Genomic DNA, 21,060 nt, shown 5'->3' with positions numbered 1-21,060 from the left:
GTCACAGCATTATCGGACTGAGCTTGTCATTGCAGGCAATCTCAATGCTGTGCGTTACAGGGAAGACATCCTCCTCCCTCATGTGGTACCCTTCCTGCAGGCTCATCCTGATATGACCCTCCAGCATGACAAGAATGTCAGTGTTCTGCCATGTCCAGCGAAAGGCCCGGATCTCAATCCCATTGAGCACGTCTGGGACCTATTGGATCGGAGGGTGAGGACTAGGGCCATTCCCCCAAGAAAATGTCCGGGAACTTGCAGGTGCCTTGGTGGAAGAGTGGGGTAACATCTCACAGCAAGAACTGGCAAATCTGGTGCTGTCCATGAGGAGGAGATGTACTGCAGTACTTAATGCAGCTGGTGGCCACACCAGATACTGACTGTTACTTTTGATTTTGACCCCCATGCCCTTTGTTCAGGGACACAATATTCGATTTCTGTTAGTCACATGTCTGTGGAAATGTTCAGTTTATGTCTCAGTTGTTGAATCTTGTTATGTTCATACAAATATTTTCACATGTTAAGCTTTCTGAAAATAAACGCAGTTGACAGTGAGAAGATGTTTATTTTTTTGCTGAGTTTATTTCAAGTACAGGGGAAAGTCAGGGAGGGGAGGACGGCAGGAAGGGACAGAAGAGAGGAGGCTATTTTTACAAGATTAAGGGTGGGACAAAGCCAGTTGAATAAGTCCTTAAATGTGATAGGAAAGGATCCAACAGGAAAGTGTGATTATTGCCAGGAAACAGAGACAGTGGAGCATGTAATGCTACAGTGTGGGCAGTATCAGAGGGAAAGGGAGAGGCTGAGATCTGGTATGAGGGAGAAGGGGTTACAGGAAATTAGTTTAATTGTATATGGAGTAGAACGTCATTAGATATATCCTCAAATATGTTCTATTTTTTAAGAGCAACGGGGCTGGCAGGATTTCGTTTCTCCCTGTCTCTAGCCCACACTCCAGTACAGTAGGTTGCGGTAATGCGCCATAACGTTGGATGCCAACCGCCGATAAACCCCACAGAAGAAGATTAATCTGTGAAAAAGGGGGGCGTCAGTAATATGACAGCCTGAGAATAATATTGTCGCAGTATTATATGCACCATTTCACTGCATCGCGAAAGATTGGTCTTTTCTAACATAATGACATACTTTGAATAAGACAACCTTGCAATGGCGTGCCCTTTTCACCAGTCAGGTAAGCATTTTTTTTTACAATCTAATTCCAACGGTGAAACATTTTATCCTTGAACTGCTTACTTAGCCTACTCTCTATACATGTATATTCAATGTCAACAGCATACCAACTCGATACAATGTTACTCGATAGATCTAGCTTTACTTTATTTTGTTTTTACAAATAACACTTGCGACATTGCGCTTTATGTAGGTTGGCTATAAAGGTTAGATTCATGATATCGATAACGGCCCAAGAAACACATTTTATAAATTTCCTTATGGCCCTTCTACACTTCAACCATCGGGCGACTTCACTATTCATTTTCTAGATTAGACTCAATCGTTTTAAACTTTTGTTTTACTATTGCCAGTTAGTTGATTTAGGGATTGTATATCTATTCGCTCTCTTTAAATATGTAATTTGATGCATTTGTTCGTCTCTGACTTGTTTAATCAAACGTTTTGCCGCCAGCTCCTTACATCAAGGCATGAAAGTGTCCTGAATTAGCCTAGTAGCAAGTGCGCCCAGCTATATCCTGTCCTGAGATTGTTTTCTCGGGCTAAACCAAAGTTATTTTATAACTAACCCAAGATGGACCACGGCCAGTCATTTCCAATGGTAGCAAATTAATCCACCCGATTAGACTACAATCACCCCACTGTAAAAGGTAAATATCATCACACACATCATTCATATAGTACGTGTAGTACGCGTAACCTTGGATTAGTGAGTGAGAACTACACATATTGTACTGTGTTGGCAGAACAGATGTAGTTAGAATCCCCGAGTTGACAAGATAAAAATCTGTCGTTCTGCCCCTGAACAAGGCAGTTAACCCACTATTCCCCGGTAGGCCGTCATTGTAAATAAGAATTTGTGCTTAACTGATTTGCCTAGTTAAATAAATAAAACGCAAGTACGTGGGCGAGCCAAGCACAACCTAGTGAGATCCTATTGGCTCGTTCTAGCATAGGCCCACATTTGCTTATTTCCAATAGGGTACGTCTACACTGACGTGTGCTGTCAATAAATCAATTCGCCCTTGCAATACTTCTGAAGAACGCCAAATTAAAACTTTGGCAAAGGGTAAAGTCTACAAAACGTAGTTCACTCTGTTCATAACATATTATACTGTAGTTTTGGAAACATAAAATGTATTGAGGTCAAATGTTTAATCGATGAGAATTTGCCTAACGCCATCTTCTCCCACTGCGGGTGTTGTACCGGAAAGCTCCCCCTGCCACTCAATTCTTCAATTGCTGCGACTTGCTTGCTAGTTGAGGTTTCTCATCACGTTAGGCTGCGTTTCATTTTTTTTTGCGTTTCAATTTTTTTAAATGTCCTTTGATCATTTAATCAAGACACTGTCTTCGGTTTGGCTATTTGTTTCAAGTGTATTAGTCTATAAATAAATGTCTTTGCCAAAATTCTTAATCTCTCCATGTATTATTTGACTAGTCGTTCTAAAATGTGTCTTGCTTGCCTGCATTTTACTCCCTCGGTTTTAATATAACACACTTTAATTATTAATTTCGGTTGCCTTATGTGAAGTTTGTTCTATAGAAATAATTTGACTCTGTTTGCCACAGAATTTTTGACTCTACCCACAAAATTAAGGAAATTAGAACGGGGATTTCGGCAAGGCTATTTTCTTGCCTGGGGGTGTCCTATTGAGGTTTTGATGGTGGAGGTGCTGGGAGTGTCCTATTGAGGCGTTGATGGGGATGGTGGAGGTGCTGGGCGTGTCCTATTGAGGTGTTGGAGGTGCTGGGAGTGTCCTATTGAGGGTTGATGGTGGAGGTGCTGGGAGTGTCCTATTGAGGGTTGATGGTGGAGGTGCTGGGAGTGTCCTATTGAGGGTTGATGGTGGAGGTGCTGGGAGTGTCCTATTGAGGGTTGATGGTGGAGGTGCTGGGAGTGTCCTATTGAGGTGTTGATGGAATGGTGGAGGTGCTGGGGTGTCCTATTGAGGGTTGATGGTGGTGGGTGCTGGGGTGTCCTATTGAGGGTTGATGTGGAGGTGCTGGGGTGTCCTATTGAGGGTTGATGGTGGAGGTGCTGGGAGTGTCCTATTGAGGGTTGATGGAATGGAGGTGCTGGGGTGTCCTATTGAGGTTTGATGGTGGAGGTGCTGGGAGTGTCCTATTGAGGTGTTGATGGGAATGGTGGAGGTGCTGGGGGTGTCCTATTGAGGTGTTGATGGGGACGGGTGGAGGTGCTGAGGTTTGATTGGAATAGTGAGGTGTTGATGGGGATGGTGGAGGTGCTGGGGGTGTCCTATTGAGGGTTGATGGGGATGGTGGAGGTGCTGGGGGTGTCCTATTGAGGTGTTGATGGGGATGGTGGAGGTGCTGTGGGTGTCCTATTGAGGTGTTGATGGGGATGGTGGAGGTGCTGGGGTGTCCTGTTGATGATGGTGGAGATGGGGCTGGTGGGGTGTCCTATTGAGGGTTGATGGGGATGGTGGAGGTGCTGTTTTGGTGTCTTTCTATTATGTTTAGGTGATTTGAAAATGCACTCATGTTGAGGTATATTTGCATTTTTTGCCCAGGGATTTTTAAAGGTTCTTAAACTAAGACAGTCTTAAAAAGAAAAATAAATGTAGGAAAGCACGATGGGATGGGTAGCAAGAACAGTAGGAGGCTCTGAACTATTATTGCTGAAATAACCACATCCTTGTGACTAGAGTCTAATCATTCCTGGGGGGCAGGCAAGAAAATAGCCTTCCTGAACCCCCTTCTAATTTCCTTAATTTTGTGGCTCGAGTCAAATACTTTCTATAGAACAAACTTCACGTCAGGATAGGCAACCAAAATGAATAATGAATATTTGGTAGTGAGTGGCAACGCCAAGCAGATGCTTCACATTTGTACTTCCGGTGAAACATCTGACTGAGTGAATGCTCAAGAATCACCAAAGGTTCAATTCTTGCTGGCTGGCACGCATGTGTTCTATTTTGTTTATTTAAATAAAGTACATTTTGGTTGCATATGACCTCGACTATACACCACTGGTTATTTTACTAAGATTTATGACGTCAATAAGCTACTATCACAATGTAAACAAAAACAACTTGTGTAATTGTAGGATCATTTAGTACAACCACTAGCAACATTTAATAGTAAAGCAACGCAACCCGTATGTATAGTGGAGCTGAAGTGGCAAGCGACTGAGTTTTTGTTGTGTGCTCATAGGCTACGTCGACATTGGATACGCGCCGTGGTTGTCTGGCTAGGCCTACGCAAATGACTGTCCCCTATATGAAGCCCTTGTGTTCTCCCATAGCTGAGCTGAACCCTGCGCTGCTGGCATTGGACTGGCTTCTCGGGGTCTGGGAGTCCGATGAGCCAGGAGAGGGCTCATTCTCCTCCATACCGCCTTTCCGCTACAACGAGAGACTGCACTTCTCCCATGTGGGCCAACCAGTCATCAACTTCATGTGAGTTGGACTGACAGATGACTAGGGTACAGCAGGCCTAACAAAAATCACACTACACAAGGAGAGTCTGTCAAGGTTGTGCTTAGCCTGCTATGATATTTTAAAATCATGTCCTTTCTAGCTCAGTTGGTATAGTAGTGCGCCAGTAATCACCATACATAGTCATGCGTGCATACATTTGATATAAGTTGCTTTGGATAAAAGCCTCAGCTAAATGACTAATTGTTTTGGATTCAACGTCTGGCATAAATGAGTGTTTGGGTCAGGGAAGTTTCCTCTCACAACCTTTACAAGCCAGAATGATGAATCAAGTTATATTTTGATTGACTTTACCTGTTGTCCGTGTGGTTGGTCCTTTTGCAGGTTCGTGTGTGAGACATATCCACAGGAAAGTAGAATTACAAACTTTTATGCAAAAAAAGATGACTGAGATAATTGGCTTTAAATTTCTGAAGTGTCAGCCATTTTTATCTTGAATTTATCAAACATGAATGGGTATTGAGTACTATATTGGTAGAGAACATTTGAACTAGGCTGTCAATAACATTTGGACAAAAATGCAGATAGAACCTTAGTCCCAAGCTCTCTACATGGTGAACATCGCCCAAGGAAATGCTAACTTGCAGGTTCCTTCTTGACAATGCAACAATAAGAAATAACAACAGATAAGAATATGAACAAAGTAAATGGCTGAATAGAATAAATAAAATACAGGAACAATTTTATAGTCCAATATTTAAACATGTTTTGGGGAAGGCAGGAATTGGGGGGCAAGTGTATAGTGCATGTGTGCAGAGACTCAGCAGGTGAACTGGACTGACCAAGTGTTCAGCAGTCTGACAGTTTGTAGATACCAACAGAAATGGTCTCTGAGTCAATCAGACCTCATGCTCTGATACCGTCTGCCTGACTGTAAGGAAGTGAACAGCTGGTGTGTGTGGGGTCCTTGATGATGTGCGAGACTTCCTCGTGCACTGTTTCAAGTAGATATCCTGGATGGGTGGGAACACGGGCCCAGTGACGCACTTCACCCCCTGCTGGAGGGCCTTGCGGTTGTGGACAGAGCAATTCCTGTACCAGGCCATGATGCAACCGGTCAGGATGCTCTTGATGGTGTAGCGGTAGTATTGGGAGAGGACTGGGGGATGGCATGTCAAATGACTTCAGCCGCCTTAGGAAGTAGCAGCGCTTGTTGCACCCCTGACTGGTGGTGTTATTGGTCCATGTCAAGTCCTCAGTGGAAAATGCTGACTAATGCAGTCCTGTTGATGTGGATCCAGGCATGTTCCCTTTGCTTTCTGAAGTCAACAGTCAACTTCTTTGTTCTGCTGATATTGAGGGAGAGGTTGTTGTCTTGGTACCTCAATGCCAGTTCAGTTCTCACCTCCCTATAGGCTGACTCCTTGTTGGTTATCAGGCCTACAACCGTGGTGTCGTCAACGGAGTTGGTGTCACGCAAAGTCAGTCGTGGGTGAACCAGGAGTACAGCAGAGGACTGAGGACACACCTGTGTTAAGAGTAGTGTGGTGTTGTTGTCAAGCCTCAGCCTGTGGTTTGCCCATCAGGTAGTCCAGGATCCAGTTGCAGAGGGTGTTGTCCAGACCCAGGACTTTGAGCTTGGTGTCAAGCATCATGGGTTAGGATACATGTTGGTGATACTTTGGAAGATTTTGGTTAAAATTAGGGATGCATGATATCGGTAAGCATATTGGAATCTGACGATATTAGATAAATGTCAACATCGGCCAGATTTCTAGCTTAATACTGATGTCAAAGCTGACGTGCATACCTAATATAACGTAGATGTAATGACGGCATGAAAAATACTGCGCTACACAGAACAAAAGCAGAAAAATACTTAGCGCACTTCCAACAAGTTCAAGTCGAGCAGTCATTTGAAAGAGTGAACATTTCAGCAAGACAACTCAAAGGCGAAATCCATCAACGCCAAGATAATGGAAATCATTGCCCTTGACAATCAACCGTCTCTGTTGTGGATGATGTTGGCTTTCGCCGACTGGTCGAGCGCCTCGAGTCTACCAAGTAGACACTATTTTTCAGATGTTACCCCACCGGAGTTGCACAGTATTATTGAAACCCATATCCATGAGCTACTTGCTATGGTCGTCACTGCTATTAGCTTCTCATTTGGCCCAGCGATATCAGCTCCATGAGCATGCTGAGTCTGACAGCACAGTGGGTCGACGAGGATTTCATATTGAGGAAAACCGTATTGCATGCTCAATGTCCTCGTTCTCATACCGCTGCTGCCATTTTAAATGGCATTTGAGAACCTGTTTGAAACTTGAACACACTCCTAGCTCCATTCGAACAACTGACTCGAGAAATGCGTTCATCAACTGCGTCTGCAGCAGACGTGATACCCTCTTTCATGGCATTTAAACGCCTGCTCAACAAAACAGACGACATTGACCATGGGGTTAACTTGCAAAAGTACTCTACAAGTACTCTGTGAATAAGCAATTCGGTGGCATTCTCTCAGAACCTCCTTTACTGTCGCCACCATGCTCGATACAAGGACCTCTACTTCGACGCAAACAAGCAGGGTTTACATGAAATATTAGACAGCTGGACAAGATGGAAAAGGACACCGAGTGTGTACCGAGGAAGAGGCCATGGACAGAGCTGAAACTTCACTGCTTGACATGTATGATGAAATCCTGATTGAGACTGAACAAATGAAGTAATTGGTTTTGATTGTTTTACTGGTAATAGGAACATGGGTAAAGGCCAACAAACTAACTGTACTAGAATGCTTAAGGCCACTAAAATGTTATTGGTTATCGGTATTGGGTTTTTTGCAAGCAAAATATCGGTTTTGGCCAAAAATGTAATCGGTTCCTCCCTAGTTAAAATGTCCAGCGACAATATGCTTCCGGGTGAGAGGATTCCTGCTGGCTAATGTTCTTGTACTGTTTGTTGAATGCCGCCTTTGATATTTGCTTGTGCAGAACCATGTAAACGTGCCCAAGTTTGGCCAGTATCTTTGATAGAAACCACCAACTTCCAGCGCTTTGAAAAGTATAATTACATACTTTCCTGTGGATGTATTGTCTCTCACTCCTACCTGCAAAAGGACCAACCACACAGACAACCGGTAAAGTAAGTTCCAAATATAATTGTATTCAACATTCTGGCTCGTAGAGGTCATGAGGAAATTTCTGATCCAAATGCTAATTTATGCCCCACAATAAATTCGACATTGTGTTTCCGGGCTAGGATGAACGTACAGTGTTATAATAATCACGTGTACATTTATTTCCCCTGTTCTGCAGGTTTAATGCATTCCATGCTGAGAATAAGAAACCTATGCACAGGGAGTGTGGCTTCATCAGAATACAACCAGGCGGCAACAGAGTAGCCTTCATTATAGCACAGAACTCCGGTACGAGACTGTTCAATGCTCAGACCTAGCCTGTACTTACCCTTCAGATCATTTAGAGCGTTGCCCAAGTGGGACTTGAATCTGCAACCTTTCATCTGTTCAACTAAGCTATTAAACCAGGTCTGAACCTCTAATCTCAGATAACCCAAATCTGAAGTCTCACGTAATTAGTCAGCGGCTTGATTTAAGTTCTGGTTCCATACGTATTGAGAGAAGAGATGAAAAGATACTAGAACTGGAGCAGAAACAGGACGAGTTCCACCCTCTCGCTTTGCAAGTTATGGCCAAATGTCCCCTCCAAATGTCAAAAGATGCCAACACTTTTTTTTTTTTTGGTCCAAATAACCAGTGACAAAACACCAGAACTACTGCTGCTCATCATCCCATTAGTTCAACAGATTTGACAGTATCAGTTGTGTTTGCATTGATCTGTCCATGAGATCAAACCTCCTATAAATCTGGAGTTCTCTTTAAAGGCCTGGTGGAGATTGAGGAAGGAGACCTGACTGGACAGCAGTTAACTCTACACACCCATGCCCTGGCCAGAACCTCCTTCGCTAAAGAACCCCATGTACAGCAGGTGAGACTGCCACTTTCCAGTCTGTTGATACTCTTTTCGATCCAACAAAATTTGGCCTATTTCCCTAATAGATATTCAATGGTTGGTCCAAAAACAACTTACCGCTTTGCTATTTCCTGATCTGTAAATACAGAGGAGCTTAGGACTTGGAAGCTACCTTGTGCCAAGTTGCTTACAACTTTCTGGTTCTTTTGGATCTTGACATGTGTTACATCAAGTTTTACAAAATTGACAGATCCAATAGTGTTACAGAATTGAACAAGCTCTCTTCCAATTGGATACTCTCTGGTGTCAAGTGCACTACTCTGGTTAAACCACAGTAATTAGGATTTGATGGATTCCTGTTCTCTCCCTCAGATTTCCAGAGTGTTCCAGCTGAGACCGGATGGGAAGCTTGAGCAGACTGTCTCCATGGCGATGGAGGGTGGGCCACTTATGCAGCATTTGCACATCACCTACCGCCGCTCCTCTTGACCACCAGGAGGTGACAGAGTAATAACAAGCACTAGACTTTGTTAATTTGATTTCCTGACCCTTAATTAATGCTGATCTAGGTTAGTGTTGTGTTTTCTCCCATTGGGGTTTGGGGAGGATAAACCGATTCTAGATGTGGTCATTGTGCCAAAAGACAACTGCTTGTGTAACAAGTGATGTTTAAGTGTGTTCAGCCCTTAATTTAATGCTACTATAATCAGGTTGTCTTTCTCAGAGGCTGTATTGAACCCAATGGATAAGTGGAATAAAAACAAATAATCTAATTGGTGATTTCACTCCTGTTTACAGCACTTATCACGATAGTGTTTAAAAGTTTATTTTGCATATGAAAGTATATATAGCACAAAAGTAAACTGGACCACAGGAAAGATACTTTAAGATTCAATCATCACTACAGTATCTGAATAAAATGCATTAAGATTTAAAAAGATCCAACATTCTAAAATATCCCCCATGGGCATCATTCTGTCCTGTAATCAACGGGAGAATATTCATTAGTGCACACTGTAGCAAAACATTGAAACAAATGCAAGGTTAACCCACTCCCCGTTCTGTTCCTAGCAAATGCAGCAGTGTAAAGTGTGCAAAGCCTGGCTAGACTGTTGCATCCCACAACATTAATAGCTCATCATACAATTCATGTCCTCTACAGTGGTGCAGCAAAACAATCATTGGATTTATTGTCAATTTCTTCAGTGTAAAGTCCCAGAGATGATATGCTGTAGGTATCAGACTGGATCTCAATTCAGCGGTATGAGCACCTACCACAGTACTCACTCCGACACAGTGGAAAATGCATTACGACACTGAAAGATACATGCTTCTGTACAAGTACATTGAGCAAAAGTTGATCATCTTAAGCGAATGGGTCATTCCACAAAGTTCCTTTGCATCCCTTTGATATTTTAATTGTGCACCAATTCAATTTTAAAAGCCTGTTAAATTAAGTGCCCTTTAATATAGACCACATGGAAAATGACATTCAGCATTTTGACTTCTAGTCTGATGCATCATACGGGCTACATTTCTGTATTTGGAAAGTTCTACATCAAACTTTATTGTTGACATAACAAAACATTTTGGGACTCAATGGTCTAATGAAACAAATACCAAGACTTTGGGTGGAATTTTCTTAAGTTGATCATCTGCTCTAATGACAGTTAAAATTAGGTCGCACTAAAAAGGGCACCTAATTGGTGGAACTACCCACATTAAATTGACTCACTACTCTTTGGAAGAAGAGCAGTCATTGTTTGTTTGTACAAATGTGATACTGTGACTTGTACTTGGCAAGAAGGAAAGTCACTGTTTAGACAGCCATCAATCTTCCAGAAAATGTCAGGACTTCAAGCACGTGTTCTTTCAATCTGAATGCTTCCAAGTCTCATGGCTCCTTCATAATGTAGATGTACAGTGTTGATAGAAAGTGCTTGCAGGATTGGGCAATGGGAGACAGCCAATGGGTCTGAGGAACGGCATCGAACTTCACCACACACCTCTTAATGTCCGTCTGGAAAAAGACAGGCATTTCCAACGTGACCTAAAACTGTCAGGACATTCTTTGCATCCTCCATCCTTACCACCTTCTCAACATGCATTGAAGGTCAGGAAAATAACCGTAGATCTAAGATATTTGAAGGAGGGCGATGTAAGGAATCAAGAAAAGACAATTGAGAAGCCAAAATCTCTGGTAATGTTGCCCGTACATTTCCACTGAACCGCTAGAGGGCAGCATAGGCTAAACTCTGCATCCTTCAAAAAACTACATTGAGGGGAAGGTCTGCTGCGCTTCAATAAGCATCCTGCTTCGAATTCACCGACAGCGTCATTGCATTTTGGTACACCAAAATTACCTTTTAATTTCCAATGAAACGCTGAGATTGCGTTGAGGCAGCGCGTTCGGTGTGGTGCATACATAGGATTTTGTCGAACAAATGTATGCGTAGACGGCGAAGGTGAATGTTAAACTTTACATATCCAGATGACGCTGCATACTATTTTGAGCAATGACGCTGTCGGTGTGTTCGAAGAACCACAACGATGTGGTTGTTACGAAACAAAACTGTACCTTGGTCAACAACAACAGTCCAGCCACTCACCCATCCTCCGCGTTTCTTCAGCCAAGGGGCCAGGTTCTTGCGGACAAACTGGCCCAGGCTGTCCACTATGGTTTGGACCGTAGCTGGCTGGTTTTGTCGCACACAGTCCACCGCCAGAGCCCCAGCCACGGCATACATAGATACCACCTTCCCCCATGTGATACCTATGGACGAGAGAGCGAGAATCACGGATCAGTTGGCTGATTGTGGTTAGTTGATCACGATGCAATACTGCAACATTAATGAAAAGAACATAGCTCATATCAAAACAGTTGAGACAGTTAGAATGCTGATAAGTGTGCATTGCAGTTCACCGGTCCCAATTCAAATACACTGGGTCCGAAATTGACACTATTGATAAAGATTAGCAAAAATGACCAAATTAAATAAGTCAAATGCTGAGCTATATTAGAGGCTCAAAAAATGAGGGGTATTTATATTTTATAGTAATACAGTTGCTCAGAGAAAGATTAATTGTTATACAATCAACAACAACAAAAAGTAGGGGTAAACATTGACACTCGTTTTCAATGCCTTAACTGCACTGAGCCTTTTTCTAAATGGTTTAATGAGTTGTAGAACACTGGGATGGATCTTAGACCATCCTTCCAGATCCTTGATGTCCTTCATCTGAGCTTAAGGTGGGCCTTCTTACATTCAAACCGCAGGTTTTCAATGGATTTCAAGTCCGGAGACTGAGATGACCATTGCAAAATGTTGATTTTTGTGGCCAATAAACCATTTATTTGCATATTTTGATGTGTAAAGCCAAGTTTCAGCCTCCTGGTACTGGGTAAAGTTCACAATGCCGATGACCATAAGAGCTCTATTTTCCTGCCGTGACCAAAAGCTCCAGTTCAAATCCATGTGCCATTTAGCAAACAGGCATTTATATTTGTTGGATGTCAAGAAAATACTCTTTGGTCGTGCAGAGCAGTGGTGGGTTTGGCGTCGCAATAAGAATACATAAGCAGAAAATAACCCCATACCTACTGTAAAATAGGGTGGTGGATCTTTGATGGTATGGGGCTATTTTGCTTCCACTGGTCGGTCCTGTGTCCCTTGTTAAGGTCAAAGGCGTCATGAACTTTACCCAGTACCAGGACATTTTAGCCAAAAACCTGGTTGCCTCTACCAGGCGGCTGAACCTCTTCCAGACAATAACCCCAGGAACGTGTCAAAACCTACAAAGACATGGTTAATTGGCAACAAAAATCAACATTTTGCTTTGACATTTCAGTCTACACTCTCCGGACTTAAATCTGTGGTTTGAAGTATTGAAAATGTTTGCACATTTTTATTATGGGTGTCAATTTCAGACCCCATTGTACATTATTTTAAATTGCTCTACTTCTACATGCTGCAGTCTAGTGCAGAGATAGTCCCAAGACACTGCATACTTCAGAAGTCAACTGTACAGTATGTCCATTATCCAGAGAGAAAGAGCAAGACGGTTGCGGTCGCATCAGAGCTCTACATCAAAGAAATGGTCATTAGTTTCCGAGTAAAGCCGTTTGGCTGTCAGCCTTGTCATGACTGATGCTTGAAGAACGGAAAAACCTGCACTCACTGAAATAGTCTGCTTTGATGTATATATTTTTTGCATCAGAGGTCAGAACAAATGCGTTTTGGTGGCATCCTTCATCAGCGTTTAGAGAAGAGCCATTGGCCCATATTTATAGATGAAGTCACACTGCAGTACTGCTTCTTTCTTTGCATTATAGTCATTTAGCAGACGCTCTTATCCAGAGAGACTTACAGGAGTGATTAGGGTTAAGTGCCTTGCTCAAAGCCATAGACACATTTTTCACTTAATCAGCTCAGAGATTCGAACCAGCAACTTTTCGGTTACTGGCCCAATGCTCTTAACCGCTGGGGTACCTAACGCCATTTTTCATAATCATTATTTACATTCATTTTTCTACTATTTTCCACAAGAGCTTAAAAACATTTAAAAAATAAACAAAAATGCACACCTGTTGCTCACAGGAAGCAAACTAACAGGAGTTATTCATATGACTGTGATGCAACAATAAGGCTAATGGCATTAGCCTCCTTTAAGCCTTTTTTGTTTGCATTCACTGACTGACCTATGACCTGGTTCTAGGGATCTATGGACCTCAGGGAGGCTTAAACAAGCTTAACTCCCTCTGGGACAGGGAGTTACTCACGTCGTCTAACTCCCTACAGAGATCTGACCCTGACGTGAGATGACCCAGCCAAGAATAGATTGTCTGGGGATAAGGAGAAGATGGAGGAAGAAGGGGTAGAAGGGAAGGGAGAGAAATCGGGGACATTGAGGAAGCAAGATTAGTTTGTGCACTTGGCAATGAGTAAAAGACGAGAGGCGAGGTTACACGGAACGTCTTGCCAAAGCACTTCCTTATCGAATGGAATCCAATGATGTCATAATGGTCTATGGTTGGAAGTTGAAACACTTCATTTCAATAGTTTTTTAAATTACAGTTCATGATCAGAGTTGGGATTTTGATCCATTACAATCCATTATTCTGAGTGCAGCATTTGATTGACAATTAAATCATTACTCATACATCTCTTTTGCAATCATTACATGTAAGGAATCTTGCTAATCTTTTTGTTAGTCTAATAAATATACTGCCGTTTAACACCACATCCCAAAAGACCAACGTTGTCTTGGTCAAAGGTTTGTTTTTCTGTCTGGAGGAATCCCACGGTGTTCCAAAATGCCTCTAGTGACGTCAAAACAGTCACAGTTCTGCCTAAATGCCTGCCCGAAAAATGCTTTCGAATGTAGGCTATTTTTATCTTTCCAGACACAGAGCCAAGTTTGAGCGACATATTATTAATGCAGTCCAGGGGACCCATGCTGTACTGTAGCAGTAATTCATGTATGGCATTGAATTACCTTTTCACTCTTTAGTGACATGATCCATAGCAGAAACTGTGTGTACTAGTGACGGAATGTGAGCTGTTAGATAAAAGATAAATGCATGTTTTTGTCAAAATTTCAACTTGCCTCTGTCCAATAGACAGAAAAACATGATGTAAAGAAAAGAAAGATGTAGGCTACTGTGTGATGCTTTTACACAGCAGAGACTGCATGTACCAGTGACGGAATAGGACAGTTGTTCCAGACACCTGATGTTCTTGTGTGTTGCCAAAAATCAGTCCTGGCCCTGGTCAGCTTGTGCAACATCAACCCCCATCCCTTTGAAGTTGTTCACCTGCTGCGAATATCTCTGTTGCCACGGCAACGAAGGCATCAGAAACCATGGTCTCCATGGATACTGAGATGTTGAGCTGTCTCGCCACGTTCCGGTAGACACTGGGCCGCATGCACTCCAGCTCATCACCTAGGAAAACCAGGGGCGACCACAAGGCTGAACATTTAGGAACAGGATAGCACTGAGAAAGCATGACTGGTCTATCAACCCAATTAATGACAAAGTGGCAATCCGTAATTGAAACAATAAAGTGCCTTCCCGCCTGTTTCGGTAAAAAGCTGAGGGATAGGGCTGGAGAAATGTAATCGCTCAAATTCTTAGACAGAGCTATGGATGCAAGGACTGACCAGCCATGATATCAAACCTGTAGTTTAAATCATGTTGAGGCTCTATAGTGTTTTAACATCTACTTTGTTTACAAACATTTGAGAGAAAAAAACACTTATAAAGCTCATGAGGCCTTCATTTAAAAGTTATATTCTTCAAGAATCAATGGATACATATCATTAATTTATACATCCAAAATGGATGCAGCAACTGCAGATTGTTTCACTGTCTAATAAGGGGCAGTCATTGAACCACAGGGGCGTTAGTTTCTATGACCAGTCTGGTTATCCTAAATCAGTTTTTCCCCCAAACTTTTTGGCTCTGTGACCAAGCTTTTAGAGATGTATTGTGATCAACAAAGTAAACAAATATATTGTCTTGGCCACAAACCAACCCAAGCTGAACAAATCAGCCATAGCCCACCAGTGTGTCCAGACAGGTCCTGCACAACCCATTTAGTAAATATAGATGATGAACAAGAGGGGCCTGTGGGGTATGTAAGTGTCATCTCACCTGTCTCAATTAGCATACCAAACTGAACCATTCAGTAGCTTGATTGCCCCCACCTCAGACTGCCAGCCGGTTTTAATAGCATTCTGGGTCATGCATGTCAGTCTGTGTCAGCCCTTAATCTCAAGGCAAGCCACTGATATACACGTGGTGGACAAATCCAGTACAGTGTGTGCCATATCTATTCAGTGGAACATAGGGATTCTCAAGAGAAATTAGGCTATTTTTTATGTGAAGTTTCACATGTAACGGTTTGCAGCAGGTTCTTACCGAGACAGAGAAGCACAGCAGCCACATCACAAAGCGTTGAGTCCACCTGAGTTTTGGACGAGCCTAGCCCATAGAGGTTGAGCCTAGAGTGTATGTAGTCCCTACACAGTGCCTTGGACTTGGACACCAGTTCTTTGTCTGACGGGGAATGATCAAAGGCCTCCATCACCCCCGCTGCAAACACAGAAGAGCGACGAATCACCTCCATCTCCCAAGCAGGATTCTGATTAGGAAAAACCTGACCACTTCAGTGTATCAGTGCCTGAGTGGTTCTGCTCAGCAGCAGCTCCCAAAATGAAGATAATCTTTAAATCTGTTAAAAATACATTTTAAAAAGTTAGGCCTATCGCAAACATTTTACATGTTAACAAAATATATATTTTTAATTAAATAAAAATAAGAATGGTCAAAATGCATTCAAAATCTTAAATTTAATAAACCACTTTGTTATGTAACTCCAAGTAGGTTGTATGATTCACAAATTTGCCATAGAAGCATAGCCAAGACCGACAATTATCATAGGTCTACAATTATTTAATATCCATATATATGTACGAAAGATATGTCAAACTAGAATAGCCTAGTGAATTTCCCCTCGTTCATTTTTCTAGATATAGACCAATTTATATAGGCTGAGAAACTAGTAAAATACTATTTTCGTATTAATTACTCATTATTAATCCTCGATCAAACCTAGTAACCTATAGGTATTAAGAGTATCGTCCTAAATTGATATAGAATATTCCATCCGACACCTGCTGAAAGACACGCATCACAGTGATCTTACCGATGCCATTTTGATTGGATTCAAATCATTCCTTGGGTGCCAAAGTAAAACATGTATATCCCTTCGGGAAAGTACTCTCGAATACAGTGCTCAAATTACAAATCCTGTCTGCATACCGTCACAATTTTAAGAAACAACGCGATCTCAACGCAAAAATCGTTGATTAAATTCCTTTTCTTGCGCGCGCGACCTTTTACAATAAACACAGAAAACAAGCCATATTAACAAATGTAGCTACTAGACAGTACTTCGTGTGCAGACCAAATTCATAGAAAACGGTAGGTCCACTCTTCGCTTTCCTTCTATAGCAAATTATTTGGGTTGAGATGACGCGAAGCGCAGCCAAAGAGTGCGTCTTTTCATGCCCCACCCTCTTCACCGGGCGCAGTGCTCAACGATCGTTGGCCCGGTTCATAAACTTTACATCCTAAATGTGTTGTTGTCTTCTTTAACCTAAAAGGCATGAATATTCATTTGAACATTCATTTGATCATATTTCTTGCTTATCTCAAGACATTTCATTCACATTTTTATTTAAATTAAGGGAAAAACTAGGCTACATAAAATAAATAGGCTAACCTGGCTGAAACTCAATAAAATTATTATCATAAGCCTAGTAGCTATAAAACATTTCAGGATATTGAGCACCCGTGGCACCGTTCCCATTGTTAAGCCTTATTATCTCTATATTTAAATTGACCAAAACGACAGAGACGCCAAGAGTGGAGCACCTTCAAATCACTTGGAATTTGTGTTGTAGATATGTGGTAGTAGAGTAGTGTAAATTAATGCTTGTAATTTATTATAAATGCCTTCATTTTGCTGGACCCCAGGAAGAGTAGCTCCTACCTTGGCAGGAACTAATGGGGATCCGTAATAAATCCTAATACACATACAGGGGTTAGAATGCTTAGAAATAAAATCCACCTCTTTATGAGCAAATGACATGCTCTCTAAACCCCAAATGTAGGCTATACTAATAAACCAGATGTAGATGCAGCAATTGATTTATATCAGGGTAGGGATTTCATTTGGCATAACTACTTCTACCCCTCCTCTCTTTCAGTTTCTGTAGTGTAGAAGTTATTGTGTTTGCCTAAAACACAGGGGCCAGTCACATACAGTAATTTAAAAGTATGGACAGTACTTAAAACAAATCAAACATGAGTCCAAACCACTTCTATCAATGTAAATAGATGATCAGCTCCTTTCCACTAGATGTTGGAACATTGGCGCAGCCACAAGAGCATTAGTGATCACTGATGTTTGGCGATTAGGCCTGGCTCACAGTCGGCGTTCCAATTCATCCCAAAGGTGTCCGTAGGAGTTGAGGTCAGGGTTCTGTGCAGGCCAGTCAAGTTCTTCCACACCGATCTCGACAAACCATTTCTGTATGGACCTCGCTTTGTGCACGGGTGGCATTGTCGTGCTGAAACAGGAATGGGCCTTCCCCAAACATTTCTCCCAAAGTTAGAAGGACAGAATCATCTCAAATGCCATTCTATTCTGTAGCGTTAAGGTTTCCCTTTACTGAAACTAAGGGGCCTAGCCTGAACCATGAAAAACAGTCCCCACCATTATTCCTCCTCCACCACATTTTAGAGTTGGCATTATGTATTCGGGCAGTTAGCGTTCTCCTGACATCCGCCAAACACAGATTAGTCCTTCGGACTGCCAGATAGTGAACTGTGATTCATCACTCCAGACAACTAATTTCCTCTGAGTCCAATGGCAGCGAGGTTCACACCACACCACACTGAATACAACATGTGTAGATCTTACAGTGAAATGCTTACTTATGAGCACCTAAATAACAATACAGTTTAAAAAAAATATGGATAAGAATAAGAAATAAAAGTAACAAGTAATTAAAGAGCAGCAGTAAAATAACAATAGCGAGACTATATACAGGGGGGTACAGGTACAGAGTCAATATACGGGGGCACCGGTTAGTTGAGGTAATATGTACATGTAGGTAGAGTTATTAAAGTGACTATGCATAGATGCATAGCGTTGCATCCGAGGACAGATGTTTTTCACGCGTTACGCGCTTCAGCACTCGGTAGTCCTGTTCTGTGTGGCCTACCACTTCCCGGCTGAGCCATTGTTGTGTCTAGAAGTGTCCACTTCACAATAACAGCACTTACAGTTGACAGCGGCAGCTCTAGCAGGGCAGAAATTTTCCGAACTGACTTGTTGGAATTCTACCGTTCTATGACGGTGCCACGTTGAAAGTCACTGAGCTCTTCAGTAAGGCCATTCTTCTCCTAATGTTTGTATTCGGCGATTGCATGGACGTGTGCTCAATTTTATACACCTGTCAGCAACAGGTGTGGCTGAACTAACCAAATCCACTAATGTGAAGGGGTGTCCACAAACTTTTATAGTGTAGCTTGACACGGGTGGCATTTTCCTAGTTAAACTGACCAAGATCCGCCTCCAACAAGACATAACACCTCACATAATTCTTCCCAAAAAGAAACACTGATTGACACTTTGGTTCCTACCCTGTCACAATATTTCCTCTCTGGTGTTTTCATTCCTTGTCATGTCAAACACTGTATTCAAAGTTCCCACTATTAATATAACTACGGATTTAAAATAATCATTATTTGTCCATGTTTCCAACAGCTTACCCAAGGGTTATGATCTAAATCGCAATTGAAACATTTGGTTAAATATAAAGCCTGGATGATTTGCCAATATCATGTAGCCCTACGTTGCAGTGTGGAAATGATTTCAAATTTCACCCAGCAGAAGCAGGTGCCAGTAAACACTAAATTTGGCACATAACTTTATTGACTTGGCACATTTTCTGTCCAGAGATACTGATAAATAACTATGAGAGATATTTTTTTTGTAGAAATATACTTTTTGTACATATTACAATCATTTTATAGCCTAGGTTTCATTTACAAACGTCATCGGGAATTAAATTGCCACATGCACATTCGCGCTGAGTTGCCATCACGGGAGGTTGGTGGCTGCTTAATTGGGGAGAACGGGCTCGTGGTAATGGCTGAAACGGAATCAGTGGAATGGTATCAAATACATCAAACATGGTTTCAATGTGTTTGATGCCATTCAATTTGCTACGTTCCAGCCATTATTATGAGCCGTCCTTCCCTCAGTAGCCTCCACTGGTTGCCATCTTCATGAAACAGAAACGAGCAAAAAGTCAGTGGTTGTATTTGATTAACGTATATTGAAAAGTATGCATTTCAGCAAACAAACAAGAGGCACGCAACTACAGAGGACAAACATTTTTTTTTCTTAGGTACATGGTTGGTGTTTCATCATGACATTTTATTTTATTGCCATTGGGCAAATCGATGTAGCCAGAGCTAGATTCCACAAAGCCGGGTCTCTGCTCCACTCTGTTGGTGAAGTTCATCATAAGAGTCTAGTCTCGCAGCGCTGCAGCACTCCACCAACACTAAAGTCATCTTACATAAATCATGTAGTCTATAGTAGAAAGAGTAGTAGCCTGTGTGGTTTTTATGTAGCCTACAGACTGAAGACCATAGGTTATTTATGACAATGTTATGAGCAGGTAGCCTAGTGGTTAGAGCATTGGGCCAGTAACCGAAAGGTCACTGGTTTGAATATCCGAGCTGACAAGGTGAAAAACCTGTCGAAGTGCCCTTGAGCAAGGCACTTAACCCTAATTTGCTCCAGGAGGGCTGTACTTCTATGGCGTACCATAAAATAACACCTTTCACTGCATGTGACAATACATTTTTATATTTTTTTATCCAATCAAATAGTCTGGTGCCCTATCAAACAGAAATGTGCTTCGATTTGAATATGACAATGCAAAGTGACACTTAACTTTTCTATTTTTCGAGTTATTAAATCAAACCGATCAGGATGGCAAAGAACGCTGAAGTCATGTCGGCAACAAAAAAACATTCTGTGGGGTGATGTATTATGGAGGACCTGGCTAGCCAGCCTATTCCCTATAATGTAAACTCCAACAGAAATTATTTCAAATGTATAACTTCAAATTAAACCAAATTGTTTGCACTCATGACTACTGGTTTCAATAACATTTTCAGCCAACTTAACAAGCAAATTTTTATGAATGTATTGTTACAAATTAACTTGCAAAGGTGCTAGCTAACTAACCTGCTAACATTATGTTAGCACTACCGGTTTTGCTATCAACACCTAGCTTACAGCTATAATAAAGTAAACCAAATTTTGGGAAATACATAACCTCATCGAACCAGCTATCAACAAATTGTAGCTTTATGCAGTTGTCTTAGCCAGCAAGCTAGCCAGCCAGCTATTAGCCTTGCCAGCCTAGCCAACCACCACGATTATGGTCAACAAGATAGAGCCCAACTGTTGGAGACCAGCTAGAACACAATTAGCACAACACAACTAAAACATATCCACAGATCAAAGCAAAGAAATGAGCAGAGACTTACAGATTGATGGCTGGGACCCATCCAATAGTAAACATTTTAAAAGCATGCAGGCTGAGTTAGCTACCAAAGGCAGAGGAGGCAGGCACTTCACCAGCTGATGGAGAGTCAGGGAAATCCCAAATAGATACAGTAGATTCCAGATGTCCGTCAGCTAGAGCGCTAACACTAAGCCAAGGTGGAAAAATGTTCAAAACTCCCATAGCCTACTTCACAAAGAACATGCCGAAAAGTTGACAAAACAAAAAGGAGAGCAGACAAGGTTCTACAAAATTAGAGCAAGTAAGTAGGATTTTCTCTTTCATTTTGATCCTACGGGTGAAGACACCAGAGCCTG

General features: G+C 41.9%; 2 protein-coding genes across 3 annotated transcripts; one reads left to right on the top strand and one right to left on the bottom strand.

Annotated features, from left to right (window-relative positions):
* Positions 1-969: 969 nt before the first annotated feature.
* thap4 (THAP domain containing 4) lies at positions 970-9,357 on the top strand. 2 transcript variants are annotated; one of them, XM_042308095.1, is made up of 5 exons: positions 970-1,192; positions 4,369-4,613; positions 7,910-8,019; positions 8,496-8,599; positions 8,957-9,357. In XM_042308095.1, the coding sequence occupies exons 2-5, from the start codon at positions 4,420-4,422 to the stop codon at positions 9,071-9,073; spliced, it is 525 nt and encodes a 174-aa protein (XP_042164029.1). In that variant the 5' UTR covers positions 970-1,192; positions 4,369-4,419; the 3' UTR covers positions 9,074-9,357. The 2 variants fall into 2 exon arrangements, with proteins under 2 accessions (XP_042164029.1, XP_024247728.1); XM_024391960.2 differs by having other exon boundaries at positions 988-1,192; positions 4,460-4,613.
* Positions 9,358-9,392: 35 nt separating this feature from the next.
* Positions 9,393-16,661, bottom strand: LOC112227113 (bcl-2-related ovarian killer protein homolog A-like). The gene is made up of 5 exons (XM_024391959.2): positions 16,294-16,661; positions 15,507-15,819; positions 14,400-14,528; positions 11,194-11,357; positions 9,393-10,604 (listed from the first exon to the last, which is right to left on the bottom strand). Exons 2-5 carry the CDS (start codon positions 15,712-15,714, stop codon positions 10,479-10,481), a joined length of 627 nt encoding a protein of 208 aa, XP_024247727.1. The 5' UTR covers positions 15,715-15,819; positions 16,294-16,661; the 3' UTR covers positions 9,393-10,478.
* Between the last annotated feature and the right edge of the window lie 4,399 nt (positions 16,662-21,060).

The sequence above is a fragment of the Oncorhynchus tshawytscha genome, linkage group LG28 (genome assembly GCF_018296145.1).
Source record: "Oncorhynchus tshawytscha isolate Ot180627B linkage group LG28, Otsh_v2.0, whole genome shotgun sequence".
Taxonomy (NCBI): domain Eukaryota; kingdom Metazoa; phylum Chordata; class Actinopteri; order Salmoniformes; family Salmonidae; genus Oncorhynchus; species Oncorhynchus tshawytscha.
The sequence above is the reverse complement of the archived record's forward strand: the minus strand, read 5'-3'. Positions and strand labels throughout refer to the sequence as shown.